This window comes from Mycteria americana, chromosome 5, assembly GCF_035582795.1.
Source record: "Mycteria americana isolate JAX WOST 10 ecotype Jacksonville Zoo and Gardens chromosome 5, USCA_MyAme_1.0, whole genome shotgun sequence".
NCBI lineage: Eukaryota > Metazoa > Chordata > Aves > Ciconiiformes > Ciconiidae > Mycteria > Mycteria americana.
In genome coordinates, this window is record NC_134369.1 from 61,509,919 (window position 1) to 61,536,168 (window position 26,250).

The 26,250-nt window shown below is 38.0% G+C and overlaps 1 protein-coding gene across 3 annotated transcripts in view; it reads left to right on the plus strand.

The window, feature by feature from the left end:
• PPP2R5C (protein phosphatase 2 regulatory subunit B'gamma) overlaps positions 1 to 26,250 on the plus strand; it is an 84,535-nt gene that overhangs the window by 9,038 nt on the left and 49,247 nt on the right. For 2 of the 3 annotated variants that reach the window (XM_075503594.1, XM_075503595.1), the window contains exon 3: positions 8,139 to 8,298. In XM_075503594.1, coding sequence (XP_075359709.1) covers positions 8,139 to 8,298 — 160 coding nt within the window. Of the gene's footprint in view, positions 1 to 8,138; positions 8,299 to 22,429; positions 22,651 to 26,250 lie in introns of those variants that run through there. The other variant, XM_075503596.1, reaches the window with a different exon arrangement.

Here is a 26,250-nt window from a genome sequence, read left to right on the forward strand (position 1 = left end):
TTTCAAATTCTTTCTCTTTAAGTTTTTTTCATAAGAGTTAAGGCCTACAGCACCTTAAACTTTGAGAGGACTCAGGTGTTCACTAATGCATATGTGTAATACAGAATTATTAATGTAGTTACCCCATAGCGAATACAAATTGTAAGAAAAAACAGGTAGCTATTGAATCCATCCATATGTTCACTGACTTTACAAACATTAAATCATTTGTTTTTTCCCCGCAATTTCATTTGAAGCCAGAATAAATTTGTAAATCTAGGAGTGGGATGGTAGGCTTTGTTTTTTTCTGTGTGTTTTGTGTTTCTCCCCTCCTCCCCTAACGGGCTTTTGGGGCCAATTAAAAAAAAAAAATTATAGGAAAATAATCCTGCCCCATTCCTGAATATATTTCTTAAAAGATGACTGCCAAATATTATCATTTGGTCCACCTTTATAGTGACTATAACTTAATACACTTCCTCATCACTGGTCAGTTTAGCAGTCTGAAGTACTGAAAAGTAAACTTTTCTAGTGACATGTAAAATAAAAGCATGATGACAGCCAAAGATGAAATGATTTGGTGTAACAGTTCTTTATAAGTGGTCAAGGTGGTGGTTATACTACTAAAATGCCCAGGAACCTTGTCATGGACTGTAACTCTCTTTTACCTCTCTTACATAGCATCTAATACAAATACCAAATTGAGGGGCAGGGGGCGAAGCAAAAAAGATTTCAATGAGAGTATGTGAAATGAGAAACTATTATGAATGGATCGGGGAGCACAAGAATACAGACATCATTGGTAAAGCCACAGATACAGTAGCCTTAGCTTATCAGTGGCTTTATATAATTAAAATTTACAGCAGAGTATAGGAGTTGGGGCTTAAAGCAAATGAGACGAGTTTGTGTGTGTTTTCCTTCAAGTGTGGGAACCATACATATATATGTGTGTATATATGTGTGTGTATATATATCTAAAAAAAGAAGCACAATGGTATTTTTTGTTTGTTTTTTTGAAAGTAAAGGGGTGATTCAGGCTGTTGAGAGAGATTGCAATTGAAAATCAAGAACTAAAGTAATTTAAGCCAGGCTATCATTTATTCAGATTCTTTATCTCTGTATTTATATAAATGTTTTGAAATAATACTTAGGACATTATCTGGTTTTAATTATATTTAATTAGTTAACTGACAGTTGCAAGTAACAAATTTTACTTTTGGGGGGGCATTTGTTTCTTTGAAGTTTCATAATAGAAGGTGCATTAAGAAACAAATGTTGCCTTGCTGCCTAAGTTTGTGAAGTACCTCGTGCTCACTAGTGGTGGTGTTTCAGCAAACGCAAAACAGGGTGAATCCACTTACAGTCTGAGCCTGGGCACCAGACAAAGATTATAATTGCCAATACTCTACAACCCCAGGCTGCACATCTGATCTCTGACTGAAAGGAAGCAAATGTCAGTTTGTTCCTGGAGTAAACTAGTTAAAACAAAATTAGGTTTACAAGGAGCAAATGGAAACCAAGCCTTATGCTACTGATCTTTAACTATGAATGTAAAATCACAGTGCAAGAATGTCAAGGATACAGTACGCTGAGCTGAGACATCTTTGGCAATTGTCAGGATTGGTTGATGTGTTGCAAGTCAAGTGTGTTGCACAAAGCTGCGATGATGCCATTCTTTAGAAGATAAAATTTGAGCTGTGTGAGCAGCTAACAGGGAATACAAGCAATGCTTTATGTCTTGAAAAATAAACACTAGCAAGAAAGGCAGAATAGCTTCAGCAGGTTGTAGATCGGTCTTCTAAAATGGTCTGTGACTGTAAAACTTGCCATGGACACCCCTCCACAGTGGAGAGCGCCAGATCACCTTCACTGCTCATAGGGAACTTCCCAGTCACTGATGCAATTCAAGAAACTCCATGTTGTCTCTGACAAAACACTAACAGAACTCCATAGTTAGACATCAAGAATAGCCAGTAGTAGCATTGCTATATGTAAATGCAAAATCACAGTTGCTAAACAAGTACCACAATGTAAATCAGTGAGTGCTGATTACAGTGTGCTAAAATACGTAAACTTTGTCATCACCACCCAGTTGAAAAATTAATCTTTTTGTTTATCATTATGATAACATGGATCCTCAAAGCTTTAGGATGCAGCTCTTGCTGTCTTACCAAATAAAAACATAGTAAGTTATGCTGAGACTACCACTGTACTATCCAGTGTATCTCAACCATTGAGAGAATCTTTAATGATAATAAACATACTTGTTAGAAAGGCAGCTGCAAAGATCATTCTAGCAGGCCAATCCAGGTATCATTCTGGTAAATGATTTTGTTCAGGAAAAAAAATAGAAATCTAAATTGCAGTCTCTGTGAAACCAACCAAAGCCTTCAGCATCATAAGCTGCATTTCCAGAGGCTCCTCCATAAGTTGTCTGTCCAGACAGTCTTGTGGTGGTGAAACTGGTGAACAATAATGGCGTAGTAGCAAGAATCTTCAGCAAAGTGAGAACCTCAGAACTGTTTGCCATCTAAAATGGTACCCAACAAGCATGTCATTTCCCTACTTTAACTGGGTTGGTTATGGATCAATGCTCCTTTTTATGTGTCCAGATGATTAAGAATCCATATCAAGCTTTGTACAGTTTGCACGGAGTCTCTGTAGATTGAAAATACTGATGTTAAAGGTCATAGCTAGTTGCTCCATAACAAACTCTTTACCAGTGATTGGGCACTACTTGCATGAACTAGAATTTGCTGCAGACTCTGGATAGCTCTGTCAAGCCATATCTTCTATACCATAATAACAAGATTTTATTCTGATGTTGTCCTCATGGAAGGCATGTTGAACTGGTGGTGTTAATAGCACAGCATTGAAATCAGCTGACAAATGCCACTTTCCTGGTAGCATGCTGTCTTTAACAACTTGCCTTGATCCCAGCTGCTAATCTAACGCCACCAGCCTATCTCCTGCAGGTATGCTGTGGATGTATTTACCAGGTTGATGGCTACTGGGCCATATGCCAGATATGATCTGTCCCTGTTCACACCCCCAAAACAGAGCAGTAAATTAAGATCTGCAAAGGAGAGAGCTCTGTGACAGAGTTCAAGATTCCTGGAGTGTTCAGAGATTTTCACACTACTTTGAAGTTACTGCAGAGGGGAAAAAAATCTGCACAGAAGGCTCTTAACTGCTTTCCACCCATTTTGACTCCTTGATCTTTGATTTCAGTTCTCATCTCAAGACATTAAATTAAGTTCAATTTCTCAGCCTAATGACATTGATTATGTATTGGGCCTCAACCTCTTAGCCAAATTATTTTGATTACATACTGGGCCCTCATACAGTTTTGAAAATGAGGTTGTAAATGTCCCTTTCATGTTTTCTCATGTTCTTTTTTAGGTTCAGTAAATTGTATTTCAGTTTCATTGTAAGTATATACAATCCAGAATGCTTTCATAGCCCCTTCTGAGGCTGCCTTGGCAAGAAATGACACCTTCTGGGTGCTATATATCAGACCTCTGTTTATCTTAATGAAAAATAAACCCATGGAGGCTACTTGCTATACCAAAAGGAAAAGAAGAAAGGGATTAATTCTGCATTAATATAAGCAGTCTCCTTCTGTTCTCAGATTCAGAGTAATGACTCTCATAAAAAGCATTCTGTGCTTTTCCCTCTGTGTACCTGCATTTCACAGGGAGTCTTAATTATGTGTTAATTGGTACAAAGTTCACCTATCTGGATCTTGTAGTCCAGAGTTTTTATCAAGGTTCTTGCTGGTATGTGGCTTGCTGCTGCCATCCTGGGATGGTGTACACACTGATATAAACTTGAATTCAGTGGTGATACTCATTAGAGGGAAGAAATTGGCAGATTAGTGTTAGACTGATATGTGTCAAGAAACACCATATAGGATACTCCCTAGCACCATGTTCAGGCAGAGAGAGAGAGTATGTCTTGCCTTGTGCTTAGGAGGTGATCTGATTTTTGTCACTAGTAAGCCATCCAATTTTTGTAATCTTGAATGATAGGTGCATCCAGGTGATTTTACTGTCATCTTCAAATCCTTACCCTGCTCTGACCAGTTTATCTTAGAAAGCAGTATGAAAGTTTGCTGCATCATTGTAGAGTTGACCCCACTCTAGGCTTGGCTTGGAAGCCCTCTTGATTTTGTGGAGCGGAAGACTTTGTGTGCTTTGGTCTAATTCAGTTATTAGTGAATGTGCTTTGAAAGGTAAGGTCAGACAGAGTTCTTCTGGTTGCCCATGTTTGGCCAAGGTAGCTTGAATACCGGGTTTTGGGGGGACTGTCAGAAGGGGAAGAATAGGGTCTACTGAAAGACTTGTTGATGTACCTGCGATGCAGGGTGGACCCTCCTTCCAGATCCCAGTACTCTCTCTCTTATGTCTTAGACGGCTGGCCAAAAGTAAAAGTTGCTGTGTGGGCTGTTTGATCAATTTAATTTAAAAAGAAAAAATAACTGTAACTGTAGATGTGCTTGGTCTACTTGCATCTTTCTTTGCATCTTTTCAAACTTAGTGTTGTGCTCTGATCTATACTTGCCTGTGTACGACTTAGGGGGATGAAGGATCCAACTTTGCTCAAAACAGTGATGTTAAGACAAGGAATGTACCACATCCTACTTGATGCAGGAGGACTCTAGGGAAGAAGGGATGCAAGGACTACCTATCTTGAACTGTCATGACTGGCAAGAAACCTCTTTCTCTCCTCCCTGCCTTTTATTCTTTTGAATTAATTTTAAGCTTATTCAGGGGAACTGAGGGATATAAACTCTGTTTTTTTAGTTGTTAAAAGCAGAAGTTAAGTCAGAATCACACTGGTCCTGATTGTCTTCATGTTCATAAAAGTATGTAAAAAATACTCTAGCTTTTAAAAAATAAATTGATCAGAAAACCTAAGGGTTGTGTTTTAATTATGATCTGAAGAAACACATTCTCAATCTAACTTTTTCAGACTAATTCTTACACATTTTCAGGGGTTTATCAGCACTTTTGGAATTGAATGTGTCTATGAGTATATAAACATTTGGGTAGGAGGGAGCTGTTTGCCAGAACAAGGGGAAGACTAGGTGTTTCCCATTCTAGTCACAGGAAGAGAGTTGATAAAAACGTTATCTGTAGTTTGACTGTTCTGGTGTTGGTCAAGTTGAATTGTTTACTGGTGTAGCAGTTGAATTGTTTACTGGTGTAGCAGTTGAATTGTTTACTGGTGTAGCAGTTGAATTGTTTACTGGTGTAGCAGAATGTCCATCAGTTATTCTCAGGAGTTGTGGTTTCTGAAGTAGTTTGGTTTGTTACTGGCAGGAAGAAGCTGAGCTTGGTTGGCTCTTTGATCTGAACTAATGAGCACTGTACCTTCATAAAAAGTTATGTTACCTTGAAATCTTCAGCAAATGAATACAAAGAATTGTTAGTCTGAATTTCTTTTCTTTTTAGAGGGGTGGTTAAGATCGCTGAGTTGCGTGGCTTAGGTCGACTTAACTCACTTTCTTGAGGTGCCCTTCTATCCAAGGGCTGGTTATCTGCAAGCTCTGGAGGCCAGTTCTCACAGTAGCACCATAGTGCCACTTGCAGAGGACATTGGGTACAGCTGTGCAGTGTAGTATTCAAATAATAATGAACTGGAAACTGTTTTGGCAGCTTTGTGGTATGTCCTATCCGAAGGACTGGAGCACGACTGAAAAGCAGGGATGATCATGGTTGATGGTAGAAAGGAGGAGGAAATCTGTTGGATAAATTGGCCAGTGATTCAGGGCTAGAATTACGCTGGAGTCATCACTGCTAGATGGGCAGTTGCCATAGCAACAAAAAATGCTTTCCTTCAACATTTCTAATTAGAAATGTTACCCATTCTCTTAAATAACCACTTTTGGCTAATTTTAGAATTTATCTGTTATTTAGAATACTTGGCTCTCTGAGGTGTGTGTTACCTTAAGATACCATAGCGTGCAGGCACATGTGAGCACTTGTTAATTCGAAATTGAGATTTTTGTTTGGGAATAGAGGAAACAGGAAAGCAGCTTTTCCTGTTCCAAGTAAGGAACAAAAACCAGGTGGCAGTGGAAGATAGCTGGTTCAGAAAAACACCATTAGGCTCAAGCGCAATATTGAAAGTATAAAATCCTGTGCAGTAATAGTGTTTATAATGCATCTTAATTAGCTTTTATTGTTTAATACATGGTAAGTCATTGCTTCCTAATTTTTAGTGCTGTTTTTCTTTTTGCTTAGTCTATTCATACTTTCATTTGGAATGCTTTTTTTAAAAACTTGAATTAATGGATAAAATCTGCAAGTGATCTTGCAGATTACTTGTATTTCAGCAAAAAGATTTTTAAGCATTTAGTGTTTGGGATTAAAAAGTGAAATAGTCTGAAAAATGCAATGTAACAGGTATTACTTGTACATAAATGCTTTTAACTTGCTGATGTATGTCATTTTTACTGAAACAAGTTCTAGAGTATTTTTGGTAACTTAAGACTTCTAGTGTTCAGTGTATGGTCTCCCCTTACTTGTTCTATAAGGCTGCAAGGGGTTTTGCTATTGTAATATTAAATCAGCAAAATGGTCATCTTAAATGTGTTCAATGAAAACTAAATGTTGCTTTCAGCCATATCTTCAATATATTAAGTACTATGTGTATAACATAACACAATTGTTAATCTATTCCTGAAGCATATACATTTCTCCAAGTTATGGTACTAGAACAAAATTTGAATAAAATTACTGTCTTAGACTCTAAAGGTAGATAAATTTATGTATGGTAACACTTCCATGTGCGCTGAATGTGTATGCTCCCAGACCATATGGAAATTGCTGATGAATAAGCTATTCTGGAAATCCTTTTTAGAACATGAAGAAAAGTGGTTTCTATTGTTTTAGCCATATCCCTATGAAAATGCCATTGATGTTCTTTCATGCAGGAAAGAAACACTGCTTTCATACCTACTATACTTAACAAAACTCTAATTAAATCCATTCAAACTGCCAAAGTAGCAGCATTACCACTTGATCTCCATCCTGAATCCCATTCCCATCTAATTTTTTTCCTATTTCTTATCACATGGGCACTTCCTGAAAAGGAGAATATGGTCTTTCCTGTAAGAGAAAAGTGCCAAGGTGTATTTTCACATGTGTGTGCTTCAGTGTAAAATAGTTTGTAAATTTGAAGGGCTTCTACAGCAAATTAAGGCCCTGTAAAATGAATTACAATACTTGCAGTAAGATTTCCTGCTCAGCTGTTTCTATATTCTTAGTGTAGGTCACTCCTAGATGTTTTATCATTCTTCTAAAGAAAGTCATGAAATTATTAATATGTAAAAAGTTAACTATTACCTACTTTAAACCTGCTTTTCCTACTTCAGAAAAGGAATGAGAAAGGCAGCATCACAAGTTCTGACAGGCTTTTGTTTATGATGCATTTTATTCAGCCTGAGAGAGAGCACTGTCAAGTGTAGTCTGGGAAATAACAGCTAATTGGAAACCTATAGGTGGGAACCATTTTTCTGGTTTTATGTTATTTACTTCATATAGAGGTACAGTGACAATCTGATAAGGATTATTACAGTAAAAGCAACTTGCTCTGAGTAGGCAGTAAACTGCTACAAATCTTCATGTATGTTTTAGAAGCTTCTGAACTTACTACAATAGTAAGACTCGCTCCTTTAACTTTATATCAAAGCCTGAATGTCCTAAGCCAAGCTTAAGACTCCAGCAATGAGGCACAGTACAAATAGGCAGTGAAAGGTTCACCTGCTGTAAATAGGCAAGGTCCTGTGATCCCTTTGAAGTTGAAGTTAGACAGCAAAAGACTTTGGAGACCTGGACTTCTCAGAGAAAAGGTGAGAGTAGCTGAGGAACTACGCTATTTGAAAATTCATTTTCAGTTGGCTAGCAACTTCAAATAAATGGGCCAGTGCATGTAACAAGGTGATCTGTTTCCATCTATGAGGGCTGTGGTACAGAAATGAACACTGAAAAGAGGGAACAGAAGAGTTAGATAACTGTACATTCAGAGGATGATGAATAGAGCAATTTGATTAAAAGCTTATTTTGCTTAATTTATTTCTGTAACAAAAATAGTTTTTTAGAAGATTTTCTAAGTTCAGCTGCAATTAACTGCTTTCATTTCTTTTTAAACAGGTGTCAAACAAAAAATCAAACAGCACTCCTCCCCCAGCACAACTATCTAAAATCAAAGTACCAGCACCACAGACAGTACTGAAGAAGGAAAAGCGGCAGAGTTCTTCAAGGTTTAATGTTAGCAATAACAGGGAGCTTCAAAAACTGCCAGCTTTAAAAGGTATGTCTTTCTAAATTAGAATAACTCTTGTGGGGGATCTTGGGCATAAGACAGAGAAGCATCTCAACTATCATACTACTTATATCTGGACAGCATACATTATATATCAAGTATACACATGTGCAAACTTGCACATACTTGCATGTTCAAACACACTGGTTTTTTTCTTTTGTTTCATTCCTTATATGAGGACTTCCAGTGTGTTGTATAGGAAATATCTAAGTTTCTTCAACCCAGAAATGTCTGTGTGAAAGTATATTCGCTCATTTCACATAAAAGCAGAATATTTGGGCTCTCTATGCAAAATATCAGTCATCTGTCCTCAGTGCAGCATGCTCAAACCCTACTTTGTTTGTACTAAAGTATCTCTTGGCATTGTGAGAAGACCTGGTCTATTGCTATTTATTGGTCTGGTTTTCCTGAGCATAGCTCAAGCATAGTGGCATCTTTTTAGTGAATATGAATTTTTCCTTTGTCAATTTTAAAGCTTTGTGATCTTTTAGGATTATATTTACTGCCATCTGTGATGAAAAGATGATGACAATTGATGCGTCCTCTCTTACTAATATGGCTTTTATCATCTTTATTTTAGCTACTGTCTGTTGTGTAGATACATGTTTGCATAGTGTGCTTATGGTAGCTTGTAGTAGTGTTAGGATAGTATCTTCTGGGTGTGGTCAGATGTACTGATCTATTGTTTATGAGCAACTGATTTGCTCTAAAGGATCATTTTTTTCTAAAAAAAAAAAAAAAGCAAGCTGTGTTGGAGTGTGATGCATACTGCTTTCTAGTCTTCAAAGTTGGCAGTGAAAGCCTAATAGATTGCTGAAATGTTAAGTAGTACTGTTGTAGGCAATGTGAAAATGTCAAGGGATAAGACTTTTTTCCTCCAGTCATTGTTTTCTTGATATAATGCATTAGTGTTTCTTGAAAATAAGAAACCCGGCTTCTCAGCCCATGTGAATTATACTGCTTTTCATACAGATCGAACCAGACTGCAACATTCTTCTCTTCACACAGATACTGTTCGTACAAAAAGAATACGAAATATTGTCCATCATGTTAGTATAGCAGTCTATATACAAGACGCTGCTTAAAATTTCTCAAGACTTAACTGCTGTTTATTTAATTAGTGAATTTCAATCTATTTTATTAAATTTGTAAATAAGAATATTTAGCACCACAGATTATGAATAATATGTCCTATTTTTTAAACTGACATTGTAGGTTCATGCACAAGCTGTTACATCCAGGGTGTGACATAAGCAAATGACACTGAATTAAAGTAGTGATTTTAATAAGAAGTTATGTATACAGCCTCATTGACTGGCATAACCTTTTGTTCAAAAACTCAGCTGCAAAGAAAAATGTCTCTTGGTCTAGAACCTACATTTTGTCCTATTTTAAATAGTATGTTTAGGGAGTGCCTGGGACTGTCAGCTTAGGGAGACTAGAACTGAGCATTCAAGGAGAAACAGAGTGGACAGTGAGCTGGAAACGAGAAAAATGAGCAGATGGGAGAGGGGGAAAGTAATCCATCTTACAGCAGGTAGGGTGAAGTTCTAGATCAGTTTCCACCTTGTCTCTGTTGCAGTTTAAACTAGTAGGCCAATGAAGGGCAGAAGAGTGCCTGCTTGGACTTGGGGGGGGTGTAAGTCTTAAAAACCGCATAAGGTATGTTCTGAGAGTGTTCTACTGTTCTTGATGCAGCGTACCTAGATGTGAAGAAATGGTAGAAGTATTGTTGTGCATATGCACAACACTTGCCTTTCAGACTGCAATCACTACGCCCAGTCTGAAGTGAAAAGAAAGAAAAGATCTTGAGCCTATCTCTAGTGGATGTCTGATGCATGTCTGATGCTGTATGTGTGTCCCCAGGCTGTTGAGGGTCAAACTTTGTTATGAAACACTGGTGCAATTGCTGATCTAGTGATGGGTAGTAATTACTACCTTTACTAAAGATGAAGCTATGCCCAGTCTCATGGATCATAGCAGGTGTCTATATTTGCTGTGCTCTCTACACGTGCTCACTCATGACTTAATTCACACCTATTAGGGCTGCTGAGAATGCTGTTGGCCGGTCACCCTGTTCTCCTAATGTGTACATAGATACATGACTTGATGTGTGTTCAGTGGGTCAAGTGAAGCTGGGAAACTTTCTTTTTGGACAGCTGTGTGTTGTTTAATGTCTGTGTCTGGACAGGAGTTAAAGCAAACTGGCAGGCTATAATTTAAAGGACTGAGATGATTAAGGTGGGTTTGACTTTTATGAAGCGCTGGGAATAATATAGTGTTCCTTCAGGTTAGCTGTGTTTAACCGACTTCCAGCTTTCAAACTCCAGTTATTCGTAACAGGTGGCTATATTTCTATGGCTACAGTACCTGGGAAACCTTTCTTCTATCTGTAGTAGACCAAGAGATGTGTATTTTCTTCATAAATGTTGGGTTGACTACTGTGTGGTGTGATGTACTTCACATGAGATTGTATTTTAAACACTGCGTATGGAATAGGATTGTCTTCACATACTTGAAGATCTATATTAGATCTGTGAAAGCCCGTAACTGGTAAGCTCTAAATGGCCTGTGGTATTGCTGAGATAACCACCTTGCTTCTGTGCCATAGGGCTGGAGTTGAGGTCAGCAGATCACTTGAAATAGTGGGAAGGGAAAGGAGGAGCTGCAAAAGTGGATTTTCATCAAGGTTTCTTATTTAGGAAATACTTTGCTTTTTAATCTGAAATAGTCTTAATTTTTGGTCTTCATGCATGCTGCGAACTTTCTCTTGGGCGTTGCACAAAAGTGCTGATGATAGGCTTCCAGAAATACCAGCCTGTTTGCCCTGGTGACTGGTATTAGTGAGGTATGATTTATATTCATTGGAGCAGCTTATGATTAACGCTGTACACCCTCAGTTTATGCAGGAAATGGAGGAGCAGGATAGCTCAGATAATGCAAAAAGAAAAGGAAATAAATTATGATTTAAGAGGCTCTAAGAATAGAGATGAACATAGAAAAGAGAAGTCTGTGATGCAATTGGTTTGTGGAGCATCGAGATCCATGTATTAGCAAAGCTGCAAGCTGGCGAAGCTCCCTGCAGCACAGTGCAATGCCATCTGATGTAGTTCGGATAGAATAGGTAGCTTGTCTGCACACAGATAACCCAGAAGTATCTCTGGAGAAGTACCTTCAGAACGGTGTCAAACACCTTGAAAAGATCTTACCTATTTTCACCAAAAAAAGAAAAATTCTCTGCCAACAAACTTGTGGTATGTTGATTTCTGCTTATCCGGTTCTCCTTGTTAGCTAACATTTGTAGTACAGGTACTTCAGTTACAGAAAATGGATTTTTGTTTTCAGTTGTTTATTGGAAAAAAATTGCTTATTGGCCTTAAAGGTGTGTTTTGTTTTATTATGATTTGAAAACTTGCAGATTAATGCTTTGGTTATCTCAAATATAAATGGCAAAGGGTGTTTCAGCCTTCAGAAACCAGTTTGTTTATTTTTGCTGTCTTAAGAAAATAGTTTGTAACTTAGGATATATTGAAATTGTTTACAAATGTAAGAATGTGTTCAATATGAATATTTAATAAATACATTAATGTACCATATCCGAGCTTGTATGTACCTGCCCACTGACACGCTGAAGTAGTTTGTGTTCTTTGCAACTGCTCACTTAAACCTTATGCAAGAAGCTTGAATTCATTGTTACATTATGGATAATTTTTTCATGGTTAATTAGCAAATAATTCCACAGTGTCTGTGATTTAGTTTGTTGTGGGCTGGCAATTTTTCTAGTGATGTTGATGGGTCATATTCACTTTAGTTCTTGATTCTAGGTTACCTCTATGAACTTCTGACACTCAAATACGTTATATACTGGAAAAAGCTCTAGAGCTTGAATGTCATGGATATGTGCTACTCATCTAGCTGTGTTTGTTCAGTTTTGAGAGGAAACTTTTAAGAGTGTCTTTATGTTAGGAATTGCATGCTTGTTGCTTGTGCACTTGACAGCTGCTATAATACACTTTCACTTCAGCTCTCATGGAGTTAGTATCCGAAGATCCTCATACAGATCAAATCTGTAAAATTTTAAACAAAAAACTTACCTGGGTTTAATGCTGAGGGAAAGGAAGGGTATATATATGTTTTTTTTTTTTTTTTATGAGGTACTTGCATTTACTTCCAGATCTAGCTGCCCTTTTTTTTTTTTTCTTCTCTTAAATGCATATTAAGAAAACTTTCCCAAACAAACATTTCTAAATTCTATAAGCTTAGTTTACTATCTAAACCATTAGGAGATCAGACTTAATATTTTCTGAATTTTCTCTGGAATGTTTTTTGCAACTATTTGGGTTTGTTTTTTAAAAAAAACAAAAAACAAAAAAACCCACAAAAAAACCACCAAAAAACCAAACAAAAAACAACACCAACAAACAAAAAACTATTTTCCCTCTGATTTTACTGAAAATATAGTTGTCCCTTACCAAATAACATTAGTGTGCGAGTGTCGGCATCTGCAGGACTGAGGTTGCTGCTGTGATGGACTCGCTGAGTAATTGACCAAGATCAAAAAGGAACAACAACAAAAAAATAGAACAGCTAGCAGTGGTGCATTTCATAACTGGTTAACTGGCAACCTAAATGTTAAATGTGTTTCACTTCTATTCAACACTATTAATACAGAAAAGCAAAATTTAAGTTTAATGATTCAAAATGTATATGATATTAAAAATGAGAATTTCTGTTCATAAGAATTTCTCATTTTAGTAATACTTCCATTACACGTTGACAGGTTTTTTCCCCATGGTACAGTCTTGCTAATTATGTATTTCTAAGATGCTCCCTTGCCCATTATGTACGGTTAGTTTATATGCTATAAGGGATTTTTAACAGTACAAACAGGTGAGTGTACCTGTATTTGTACACGTTATTCTGCAAGGATATGCTGATTTTAGTAAATTGTGTAAATGTGCAGCGTTTAGAGATAACTGATGTACAAAGGGAAGAGACTTTTAAGGATGTGGTCTGGATTCCTACAATACATAAGAGAATGTTGTAATGAGAATTTTTAAATACAATATTATGATGCCCCGACTGAGATAAAAGGTTTTATACACTGTCAAATATGATTGTGTCACAAATCTAACTTTAACCTGCAAGTAATATTCATTAAAAGATAATGTTCTCTGTCAGTCCTAGAATAACAAAGCTGAAAAAAATAAAAAAAGTCAGTGCTCCTTAATATTCTGAAGTGTTGCAAAATTTCCCAACGGACGTGTTAGTCATGCATATGTAAATTTGGGAATGATTCAAAAATATGCTTTTTCATAGCATTTCTGTATATGTTTTTAAAGCTGGAGAGGAATCCTTTTATAGCCTTATAGAGGACTGCTATGATGCCAGTGTCATGGTTTTGTTCATGGGTTTGGGGTTGGGGTTTTTTGTTTTGTTGGGGGTTTTTTGTTGTTGGTTTTTTTTTTTTTTATAAAAGTGAACATTGTTTTATGTAATCTTAAAGATTGAGATTGCAATTCAGCTTTTTCAAATACAGTTCCTAATTTATTTACAGAATTACTGTTTACCTCCTGGAGTTGGATTTTTTATCTCGAAAATGTGGATACAATATTCTTGTAACGGTATATATTGGGGTAGGAAGAAATGAGCTATGCTGACAGATGTGAACATCTAGACTAACTTTTAGTGCTGAGAAGTATAGAAAACAGCACAGTTTTCTAGAGTATCTGCATGTGATATGATTAAACAGATTCTGGTATTTCATTGTTGAAGCTCTTGCTGTGCATGTTGATCAGCCCTGGTTTTGACCTTCTGGTGGAGATGTCTGTTTCTGACTTAGCATGATTTCAACATTAAAAGTACTATCAGTCATACCTATTTTTAAAAAAAGAAAAGAGAGAGAGAGGGGAAAAAAAAAAGAAATAATGAACATGACAGGTCGTAAGGGTGCCATTTTTCTGAGCACATTTCATGCAGAGTGCGTGGTTTCTTTTTTTTTTTTCTTTCTTTTCTTTTTCCAAGCAGAGACTTTAGAGCTATGCCAAATTCTGAGTCTGTTCTGTGCAAAGGGAGACCGTCAGGGTGGTGTCTCAACTTGTCTGCCTGTGATACAGGACTCTGATAGGGAAGCAAGCGTTATTAAAGCTTTCCTAATGTTTTTAAGTCATAAATGGCTGCCTAGGAGATAGCTCTGTTTTCATTGTCTGTACAATATTAAAGTGTGATGAATTAAGATTGCAGAAGAGGTGATTCCAGTTTAAGATGCTGATACTTATAAAAACAATTGGACCAAATTTTCATTGATAAAACTGTTGTAACCATGAGGAAGGAGAAGAAAGTGAGAATTTCTCAAGAGGTCAGAAATAGAAGGTGGTTGTGTGTTTCTTTCAACTGTAGAGTACAGATAAGTAAGCAAAACTGTTACCAAGGTAAATTAAAAAGCAAATTATAAAGCAAAGTATTGTCCTCTGTGCTGCAGAGAAATTCAACCATATATGTTGGCAATTTCCACAAACTTAGATCAGGGTAAGTTCAAACTCAAGCAGAGTGTGTTACCTGTTCATTTAAAATTACCATCTATTTTCGTGATACAAAAGAGACTCACTGGATATATGCAATATAATTGAATTTATGGGAATCATAGCAGTAAGGGACTACTTCGGGGTTTTGAAGAGCACTTTTCTTATAAGCTGTTGAGACTGGAGATCTCAATGTTTAATGTCACTTTCATCGCAGAAACCTGCTCCTGCCAATGTGAATTAGGTAGAGAACAAGGGTGCAGTACTTCGGCCTTTCCAGTTTAATTGTGCTTCTTGTGTGCGTACATGGCAATTAAGGAATTTTGTCCAGCTGCAAGGTGGTAGCATCACTGTTTAGCTAAAAGTATTTTATACAAAATAAGATGGCAGATTAAACAAGATAATGGTACTATAAAAGATAATTTGCCCAAAGATGTAATGCATTTAAAAGGCAAAACAAATTAATTCTCATGCAAAACATCGATGAATGCAGCTTTGTGAAACAGATGATGTTGTTCTCCCTTGTACACGAACTGCATTGGACTAACTCAGTATGCTAAGTGCTATCCTTCTGGTCCTGGCTGCGTTCACGCTTTTATAGTATTTTTGGCAGCCTAATATTTTATTGAATTTATTGAAACAAAAAGTCCATATAGGAAAATACTGCAGAAGCTTGCTCTTTCCTACATCAGTATGGTTGGGTGTCAGTGAGTGTATGTATTGTATCATGTGAAAGAACTGTGGAGGCTTTTTGCCATGTTAATTTAGTAACTTTGTTTTTGAACTTTGATCTTTAAAACATTATCATAGTGTTGCATAAACAGACTTTCCTGTATTTAATTTTCTTCTAAATGTTTAGAAGAATTATTAAAATATATGTGTGGTAAGCATATAAATTTCTTAAAGCAAAAACTGGCAATTGTTTGGTGTTCATATAGGAAAATAGGACCTATCAAATGAGTAATTATTTTAATATTTAATGATTATCAAATCATTAATACTACAGTATTTGGCAATTATCCAGTCTGAATTACTTTGTAACATTTTAAAGATTAAGAAACATGGTAGGTAGTGAGTGAATAACTACCAAAAAAAGGTTATAGAGAAAAATACTTTGCTTGAGTGTGTGAAATTTTTTTTTCTTTAGCTAGCTTTACATGAAATCATAGGCTAGGATTAATGAGCCATTTTTCATTTCAACTGCCCTATCAAACACCTACTCATTAGTCAGCAGCTGAAAGTGTTAGAAGAATGCTCTACATCTGTCACTGGCAGCATTTCCTACCAAACTTGTTTCCACTGAAGCTTGGATAGAATCCATAAAAATAAGATTTAAAATGTGGTATTGTCTTATTTTCTAGATTCTAACCTGTCTCTTCAGAGTTTAGATCTCTCTTAAAATGTCTTTCATTATGCCCTTATTTACAAAAAGAACATTTTGTTCCATTGCACAGGTTTTCATTATAATCAGACCTAAACATTTTTGCTGCTGCACTAAACTCCCTTCGTAAGATCTCTACCGATCAAACATTGAATGCAATATTTATGCATGTAAATATAAGTCAGTGTTTGCTGGATAACTAGCATGCTCTCAAGTTTTTACTCTTAAATGTAACTTTTTATGCTTCATTTCTTGAAAATGATGTGTGACCTATGTAATAAGGCCACAGACAGGAGTGAGTTTGGTGGTATACATGTTAGGTTTTATACTGGGCTTGGTGGAAATAGTGTGCCAGGACTTGAAACGAGCTTCTGCAATCTGCCCTGGGAAATATGTTTTTGTATGAGATGCTATTCTTAACATATATTTCTTTTAAGGTAACTAATGGTTTTTTTGTCTTGTACAGCATTCTGAACTCAACAGATATCTACTGATTTCTGTCCCCACCCCCACTTACAAAACCTTTTGAATATACAATATTGGCTGAAGGAAAACTTGGTACTGTTGAGCCTGTGTGTGCTACAGTGACCATGCAAATATTAGGAAATCCAGATAGAGACAAATCCAATCACAGGCAGATGTTTGCCAATTCCACTTCTAATCAGTTTTTCCTGTACTAGAAGGAGTAAATATTATCAATTTCTCAACATGGAAGGTAGAATACTATCTTTTGCCATGCTTCAGTCTTAGGAATTCTTTAAGGAAGCCAAATGATAGTCCATACGTGTTTCATTTATCCAGCTAAGGATTTTTTTTCTTATCCGTGTATTTCTTTTGATAGCCAGGTACTAACATGGTGTTTACTGCCTCTGTTTCCTTGAAGAACTTCCTCTTGGCTGTCCTTTGGAATTGAGTCAGAACCTTGTAGGAGAAGCCCAGTATCCTTCCTATTGCTGTGATTTCTCCTTCAGAATGTGTAGTATCCAGTGCCTTTTCTCCCCTAAAACAAAGTTATTGTCCTCGAGTAACTCATTGTTCAGGGTTGTGAAGAGACCCTTATTTTCTATAGCCTGACATAATTTGTGAGAATGGTAAGTTTTGCTTAGGCTATAATTGGAGGGAAAAAAAGTAAATTATGTTGGTCCTACCAGTATGTTTGCCGATGATACCGAACTGAGTGGGGAAGTGGACACTTTGGAAGGGAGAGCCACCCTGCAGGAGACCTGGATAGGCTGGAAGAGTGGGCTAACAAGAACCTTATGAAGTTCAACAAGGACAAATGTAAGGTCTTGCACCTGGGAAAACATAATCGAGCAGTGCAGTGCAGGCTGGGATCTATCCGGCTGGGGAACAGCTCTGTGGAAAGGGACCTGGGGGTCCTGGTGGACAACAAGCTCAATATGAGTGAACAGTGTGCTGCTGCGGCAAAGCAAGCCAACAGGATGCTGGGTGCATCAACAAGAACATCAGCAGCAGAGGTAAAGAACTCATTATCACACTCTACTCAGCGCTTCTCAGGCCACACCTGGAATACTGTGTTCAGTTTTGGTTCCTGCTCCACAAAAAAGATGTGGACAGGCTGGAGAGGGTCCAGAGAAGGGCCGCAAAGATGGTCAAAGGACTGGAAAGCCTGCCATATGAGGAAAGGCTGAGAGAACTGGGTTTGCTCAGCCTTGAGAAAAGAAAGCTTAGGGGAGACATTATCACCATGTTCCAGTATTTAAAGGGTGGCTACAAAGAAGGTGGAGACTCCCTTTTTACAAGGAGTCACATGGAAAAGACTAGAGGTAATGGGTACAAGTTAGTCCTGGGGGGATTCTGATTGGACACAGGAGGAAAATTTTTCACAATGAGAACAATCAGCCATTGGAATAATCTCCCCAGGGAAGTGGTGGATTCCCCAGCATTGGGCACTTTTAACATTTGGCTGGACAGGGTGCTGGGCCGTCTTGTCAAGACCATGCTTTTGCCATGAAAGTTTGGACCAGATGATCCTTGAGTCCCTTCCAACCTGGTATTCTGTGATTCAGTGAGTCATGTTCATGCCTGTCCCTTTTTTGGGTGGCTGTCTGGTGAACCAGATAATGGAATCAGCATGGCTCAAACTAACCCTTTTCCTTCTCCTTTTAACTTTGCTCAGTTTCCTAATCTGGTTCAACCATGCAGCTGCACAAAGGCCTCGTACAGCAATTTTGGATGGTTGTGCACATGTGCCTCAGAAGAGGTGGGATTGCAGCAGTAGCTCATACAGACTTAGTTCAGCTTGGGCTGCCATGGAACACAGTCTAAGTTAACAGAAAACCAACCTAACAACAAAGTAAGTGGCCTTCTCTTCTGTTGGTGGACTAAACTAACTCAGCTGTGGGTCTGATGACTGCTAAAGCAGATGAGAACAAAATAAAGCAAAGGGGAATGCAGGAAGGGGACTGAAGCAGTCTGAAGCTAGGCTGGCTTAGGTCACTGAGGAATAGCAACTTCAGCAGTTGTGGAATTATGCCTTTAGTTACCTGAGAGTTCAGACTAAATAGCCCCCTCTTCCCCCAATCCAAAAAAGAAAACTCCTCATATAGTCTGAGAGGTAACCAACTTTGTCCCAAGGTGTCTTCATGTAAATTAAAATTGGATGAACTTCTATATCTTATGTTGTTGATTCTGTCACTATCAGTTAGAATAGTAGCTAGTTCAGAATGGAAGTAAAATTCACCTTTGGGCAGGTGAATTTGTTGTTGGGGGTGGGGTGTGGCATTGGTTGTTTTTTAAATCGCAAGCCAGATGGAGTGTTTGTTTTGAAAGAAATACGACATAGCCTCCCAGTGTAAAGAGAATTCACCAGCTATAGTGCTGGATCCTAAATGTAACATATTTAATTATATCCTGAGAACTTTACAGGATTTTCCTTCATTCCCATCATCAGGAAGTTAGAAGCAATGAGCAGGGTTCAGAGGAAACCTGTAATAGCTACAGTTTTACTATATTGTCAATATGGTTTTTACATTAATTTAGTACTAAAAATGGGTAGCCAAAGTTAATAAGGCTTTTGATTCTCTTGCAACAGAAGTGTCTTCATAAATTTGTTCAAGTAACCTCTTCCTCCTCCCATTGATATTCATTAGCTCCATTCCACTTGCACTAATACTCTTTCCCTTCCCATTAGTAAATCAATTCCTAACACAATTTTCTTTGCAATTTTTTTCCCCAAATGAAGTTGCTCAAAATAATTCAACTTAAGTAAATGTTTTCCTTTGGCAAATCAAGTATTTTAAGGCTGAAACGAAGGGAAGGTATACAAGCCTCCTGAGCAGAATGTATCTCTCAATCTGTACAACTGGTGAGAAGGTACCAGATTTTGTTAACGAGCAAAAGGTCTTATAAAGATTAAAGTTCTTCAACTCCACTAGTGTCCTGTCAGGAAGCACACCAGAAATATACTGAATTATGGCTGTTTGAACCAGTTTCATGGTAGTTTGCTAAGTACTGGCCTCAGATGTAAAACAGTCCTGCAAAGAGGAAGAAATGTGAACAGGATATGTGTATCTTGCAAGAGAAAACTTACTTGAATGTGACTTAGTGTTCTGCCAATATTACTGCTAGCGCAGCAAATGTCACACTCTCTTTAGTGAAGGACAATGTAGGAGGGTTGACTCAAACCATTACCTAAAATTTGCTAATGAACCTCCAACTATTCAAGCCATGCTTATGTATAAAATAGGAAATGGCACTGTAACTAAATAACATTCCCTTTTTGTTCTGATGTGTTCCAGTACAGTAGTTGTGTGCCATTGTACCAGCAGTCTTCATACCCATTTTAATCTTTGCAGGGAGTTTCAAAGAGACAGAAGCAGCAGTTGACCATTAAAGCAAAGACATGAGTAGAGAGGAGGACAGATAGAGCAGCTGCATCTTAAAGATGTGGTAACCAGATAAACTGGAATTTGAAACCTAATTTTTGCTGCTTCACACTGTGGCTTATCACTATAGAACAGTCTAATTGTACTTTAGATGGGGAAAAGAAACAGAATTTGCTTACAAAATTCTGCATATGAAAATACTGCAAAAAATTATCTGAGTTGTTCTTCAGTTTTCTCCTTCATCCATCAAGATCTTGTAGAAAACTTTGTTTGAGGTCAGCCTTGGGTTTGTTTTTAAATCTAGTTTTGTTAAAGGCATATGTCTATGGTAGCTTTTTGTTTTGTAAGACTAAAACTCCACATCTAAGGTATACCCAAGGGACATAAGGATATAAAACCTGACATTTTTGAGAATACACTTTCCCCGGTTTTGCCTAGACTGGAAGGACAAATAATTTGAATCTCTGCAGTCTTAGGGAAAAGGTTTAAAAAGGCATCAGAAGCTCATGTAGTCCATTTTGATGTTTTCAAAAGCAGGATCAACTACATTTATATCACTCATTATGTTTGGCCATTTTTTAAATTATTAGGAAGTTTGCAGTCTCTTGTTTCACTATGCTTATTGTGAGAGGATTTCATTTAATATCTAACCTAATCTTCTTTGATGTAGGAAGAATTTACTGTCCGTAGTGAATGTAGAAAAACTAATTCCCTTCATCTCCATAATTACTTTTTTAAATACTTGGATAGTCTCAGTCTAGTCCTTTCTATCAGAAAACCAAACCAAAACAAAAACCAAACCAACCAAAAAAACCCAACAACCCACACCACACCAAACAGAGCAGCTTTATTTTTTTTTAAGTAATATTTTCTAGATTGGTTGTCTTTGGGCATTCTTGTCAGCTTTACATCCTTCTTCAGCTGTGACATCCAGGAGGTACTACTTCAAATTGGGCCATTTCAGTGAATCTTGATCAGTAAATCCAATTTATTTCTTCATGTGTCTTATGGGTAATATCCCTCTTTTTTATATCCCAGTTAGTCTTTTCCCTTCATCCAATTCAATAATATTCAGTACAGCTCTAACTCACCTTTGACAGTGTATTATTGTAGTGTGATATAATTTTTCTAACCAGGTATGCATATGTCCTATAATTTGTTTTTGTTCCAAACTTTCATCAGCAAATTACCTAATGGAAAAGTCTCTTCCTCTTTTTTTGTTGTACTCCTTTTTTGAGCAGATATAAGTTAGGACAGTGTCATAAATCAAGTAATTAGATATTTAAAGGTGTCATATTGGTGCAAATAGTATTTGAGGAGAAGCACAGATTTGGAGATGGTACAAGTATAACATTGCCTGTTTCTCTGACCTTTACTCCCAGAGGTGAGGTAGCCAGGAGACAAAATGGTCCTTCAGATAGCTCACTGTAAAAATACATGTGCAAGTCGCATAGATGAAGAAAAAGTTGCTTACAGTTTTGTTCCAAATACCTTAAGTAGTTTGACTAACTAAAAAGTTTATAAATTGTTATGCTGTGCTTTTTTTGTATTTCTGGGATTATGCAGCAAAACTGTTTCCATATGCCTATATATTGGTTCTTACTGCTGCAATACTTCAGGTTTTAAGTAACCATTTATTATTATTAATCATGACTGAACTTTCTAGAAAGGAAAACCTGAGGTTTGCAATATCCAAGTTTACCAACATTACACTAAACTTAAGATAGGTCCATTTCTAGATTGAAAGGAATATTCAGATGAGCATGAAACGAGATTTTAATCTCCTGAATGTCGTATGTATGTTATGAATAAAAATATATACATATTAGCAACAAGACATAAAATAGTTCACAGGACTGCTTTATAAGGTTTTATACTTACAAATCACTACTAATAATAATTCTTACTGTGAATCACCTTTTAATATGGCTCTTGAAAGGTAAAGTTGCAGGTGTTTCTTGTAATGCTGTGTTTTTCCGTGGTTAAGTTGAACTGCAGTTTGGCAGTTCTTGGCAACCTCACTGAAGGAAAGATGAAGCTTTTGGCTTTTTCAGGAAGGAAGGGGAGAAAAAAAAAAGGCATGCGCTCTTTCTAGCAGGTGCGCACTGAGTGTTATCTGCGGGGGAAATAGAGCAGCAGTAAGACCATCCTGCTTTAAAGAAAACAAGGGCGGAAGACCCGTCATCTCCTCAGGCTGCGGCTTCCAAGCCCCGCTTCTGCTGGGGCCCGGCCCGGCCCGGCGGGCGGCGGCGGGAGGCGCGGGGCCGGCGCAGGAGCGCGGTGACAGCCCCGCACCAGCCCCCGCTCATTCGCGGCCTCCTCAGTGTCATTTTAAGTTGCTGCCGTTAGCCAATGGGGCTGCTCCCGCCCGCTGACATCACTAACTAGCCAGTTCCCTCCAGCTGCAGAGCGCTTCAGTTTCTGTCTTTTTTTAAACTAAAATGGAGGCTGGTTTCTTGCCTTAAGGAATACATTGCCTTGTCTGCTGGAGCCTAGATGTTGACATGTAACAGAGCTGGCAGCAGGATGGTGGTTGACGCAGCCAATTCCAATGGGCCGTTCCAGCCCGTGGCCCTTTTGCATATTAGAGGTGAGTTATTGTGCGTGTGCGAGTGAATCGCGACCCTCTGGCGAGCTAATAAATGGCTATTGTGGTGCTGCGGTGAGGGGAGCAGGAAGTCCTTTGTAGCCCAGTCCCTTTCGGTCTGTTACAGCCGCAGGAAAACCGGGGGAGATCGAAACCCGTGTGCCATTAAATGCGTTTTGGAAAGATTTAAGAATTCGTAGAGGCATTGCATGCATAGTTAAAAGCAGGTTTTACTGCCTTCTGCCGTAACTCTCCCATCCCCCTTTCAAGCCGTGCTGATGTCAAAGGATGTGAAGTCACTACCCCAGAAAGGTACTGAGTGGGGGGAGGGAAGAGCCAAGTTATCGCTGTACAGTTTCCGTAGAATAAGGGCAAACGTTTGGTGTGCTTCAAAGCCTTTTTTGTGTGAATCGTTCAGATAGAGCTCCTTTAAAACCCACTGCAGCTTGTAAAAGAATTGGGAGTGTTGTTGGGGAGGAAGGGGGGGAAGAGATGTGACATTTGTTATGAAAATATCCTTTATGTATTCAGAAGGCATTTCCTAGAAGAGATGTGGTTTGGCTTTAACAAGTGAGCTCTTATGTGCCTGTGGCTTTGTGCAGTTTTGGATGTTAAATTTCTTCACAGAATATGTTCCTTTGGGTTTATAGAATTAGTGCATTGCGAATCTACATTTTATATAATTCACTGGGAAAATACATGTTGGTATGACACTTTTGCTTAATACTGAGTGTGTATCTCTTGTTCGGTATTTTTGCAGTTAGTAAAATTTTGCATTGCTGTGGGGGGTTTCTGTGTATATCTTTAGCTGGCTGTTAACAAACCAAAGCGCTTTTTTTTTTTTTATTGTCTGCCTTAAGGTGGTTTTGGTTTAGAACTTATGAAAGCAGAACATGTATTAGCTGGGATCGGCACACCTTGAACAATGGCATTTATATGCAAGAAACACAGCTGATACAGTTCTCAGTTACCTTTGCTTCTCAGCTTTCACTGGCATAGGCTAGCTGTTAGTACTGAAAAGAGTATTTTTTTGTTAATATTCCATAGACTGAAAAAATTTTGCTTTGAAAGTTTAAAAAACCCCAAGTGTTCAGGAGCCTGCTCCTTTAAGCAGTAGCACTGGCCTTCATATATTAAGAATTCATGATTGCTCTTTACCTTTTAAAAGAGCCATATCCTCTCTGTCTGAAGTGGGACTGGATGTATTCTAGAAGACTCTAATTTTGGTGTGTGAGTGGGGGGGAAATGCAATAAAATTCCATTGAGTTAGAATAGGGACAGTACTTGTCAAGGGAATATAAATGCAACTGCCTGACCTGTAGGCAGGCCTTTGCTTTTCACTCTGCCCAAATCGCCTTAATTCTCTAATGGATGCTGCCTTTTGGAAGGGGAGAAGAACCATCTTTTAAAGGTGCAAGTCAGGGAAACAAACAAAGGTTGGAATCAGAATGAGGAAACGTTATCATGATGAACCTTAATAATCCTTTGTCTCAATATGATAACAAGGTTCTTGTCAGTGAATTTATTATCCCTGTTGTTGCTCCAATCAAATACATAATTGTGGAAGCAACAGATTTTAAGAAACTATTCTGAAATTTACTTTCCTAAGACCTAAACTTTTGGTGCACTGGATAATACAGTAGTAAAGTAGTGTTTAAGGGGTTTCGTGGTTTGGTGTGGTGTGGTTTTTTTTTTCTTTTTTTTTTTTTTTTTTTTTTAATGGGTGATGAGAGTAAACTTCTTATAAGTGATTAAGGAATAACTGGGAGATTGTTTTGCATTTTTCAGGTGATAGGAAATTGGATGGATCTCTGGTATTACAGCCCAGAGGGTTTCTTGATGCTGGGAGAGGAAAAACATCTCTTCCATACATATATGTATACAGAAATTGCTTTTGTTTTTTTGTGTGTACCTCATCTCACTAGCTGCTCTGATGTTACCAGTGCTGATGGACCTCCAAAATGAAGCCTGTCAGAGCAATACATGCAAAATTATTAGCAGTTAAAAATGAACTGGTAACTCTGAAGCCTAATGACAGATGTTTACTGTTTGTCCCAATCCATGCTACTTTTAAAGTTGTCCTTTTATGTCATCTGTTGCTGTATGGGATTAAATTTCTAGTAGAAGTACTCCTCTTTGCAGCTATAAGAGCTAAAACTTACAGGTTAAAAGGGAGGGGAGGCACAAGCCCCTCAGTTGTTTCTAGTAGATGTAGTTTCTTGTAATAGAGAAGATACTGCTTTATCACCAATTTCCTATAATCTTTAAACTAAAATTTGAGATGATGTATTGTATTTTATTTTACCCTTATATTGTAGCTACCATATTTGGCCTTAATTTTTAAAAAATCCGTGAAGCCTTGTGGTATACACTATCAGGACTTTTTTGAAAATAAAAATTGCAATGTTGCTTTTAAAGTTACTTCTAAAGCACTTTCTGTACCTAGATCATATGGAGTATGTAATGTTTGCAGAATAGAAAGGAAATCTTCTGATCCGGCATGGGATGGGAGCTTGCTCCCCTTCTTCCTGCCCCTCCTGAACTGCAGACAGCTTTATTGTCTGGGCTACTTACAGCTTTGCTGAAACAACACAGTTGGAAAAATAGATGCAAGTGGTTTTTTAAAATTATGTTATGAGTCTTGTGAATAGGAAATAAGGGTGTCAGAATTTCATTGACTGCTGTTGCTGTCCCTGATATCTGCACCATCACCAATACAGAGGAGCAGTAGGTATTTGTAGGATAGGAGGTGTCAGGGCTCCAAATACACTGTCCTCTGCAGTTCATTTGGCTGTCAGTGCTCAAGGTCATCTTGGATATGGTGCAGCTGTGTAATCTTGAGTCAGACTGCTGTGGAAAGAGCTGTGAGAAGTCTTGTTGGGGTTCCCCTTTCACTCAGGAGTTGTCTTTAAGCTCAGGCCCTTGGCCTTGGTTGTTGCTTCAGCTAGGTTGCAGCTATGTGGTTGTCCAGCCACCTAACTCGCTGATCTGGATCCTGATGTGTTGACTACCTGGCTTGGTGTGCCTCTTCACTGTGGACTTGTTCAGCCACCACTGGACTGTTGCCTGACCCTGATCACTGTCAGTACACCTACTTTCCTTTCTTCATTCAGGTACTGGGAGACTATGCCCTTTGTCACAACCAGAGACTGTTGGCAGTTGTTCAAGACCAATGTGTAGAAATCGGGTCTGCAGAAGATGACTTTGGACCTGTTGTTGGAAAATACCAAGCACCAAAAGAGCCTAATCCACACTGAATGCAGGTGGCATGGAGCCATTACTGTATGTTATTTGCTTGTGCTGAAAGCGCTGGCTCAGTGAGAGTGTTTGGCCTGCTAGGGTAGTGAGCCCTTGGTCATTCCACCTGCAACAGGCTTTCCAGGAGATCTGAGTTTTGCTACTGCTGCATTGATCTTTCTGGAGTACAAAGATAGTGCATAGTGGTCAACTGAGCTGCTTGTCACTGGTTATCATGGTGAACTGAAAACTTACCTTGTATTGAAATGATCCAGAGCTTCCAAGAAAATCACAATTTCAGTTTGAGCAGCCATTATGGCTGTGGCCTAACTACTGTGGTTTGTAATCCTGGAGAGAGACTTGAGC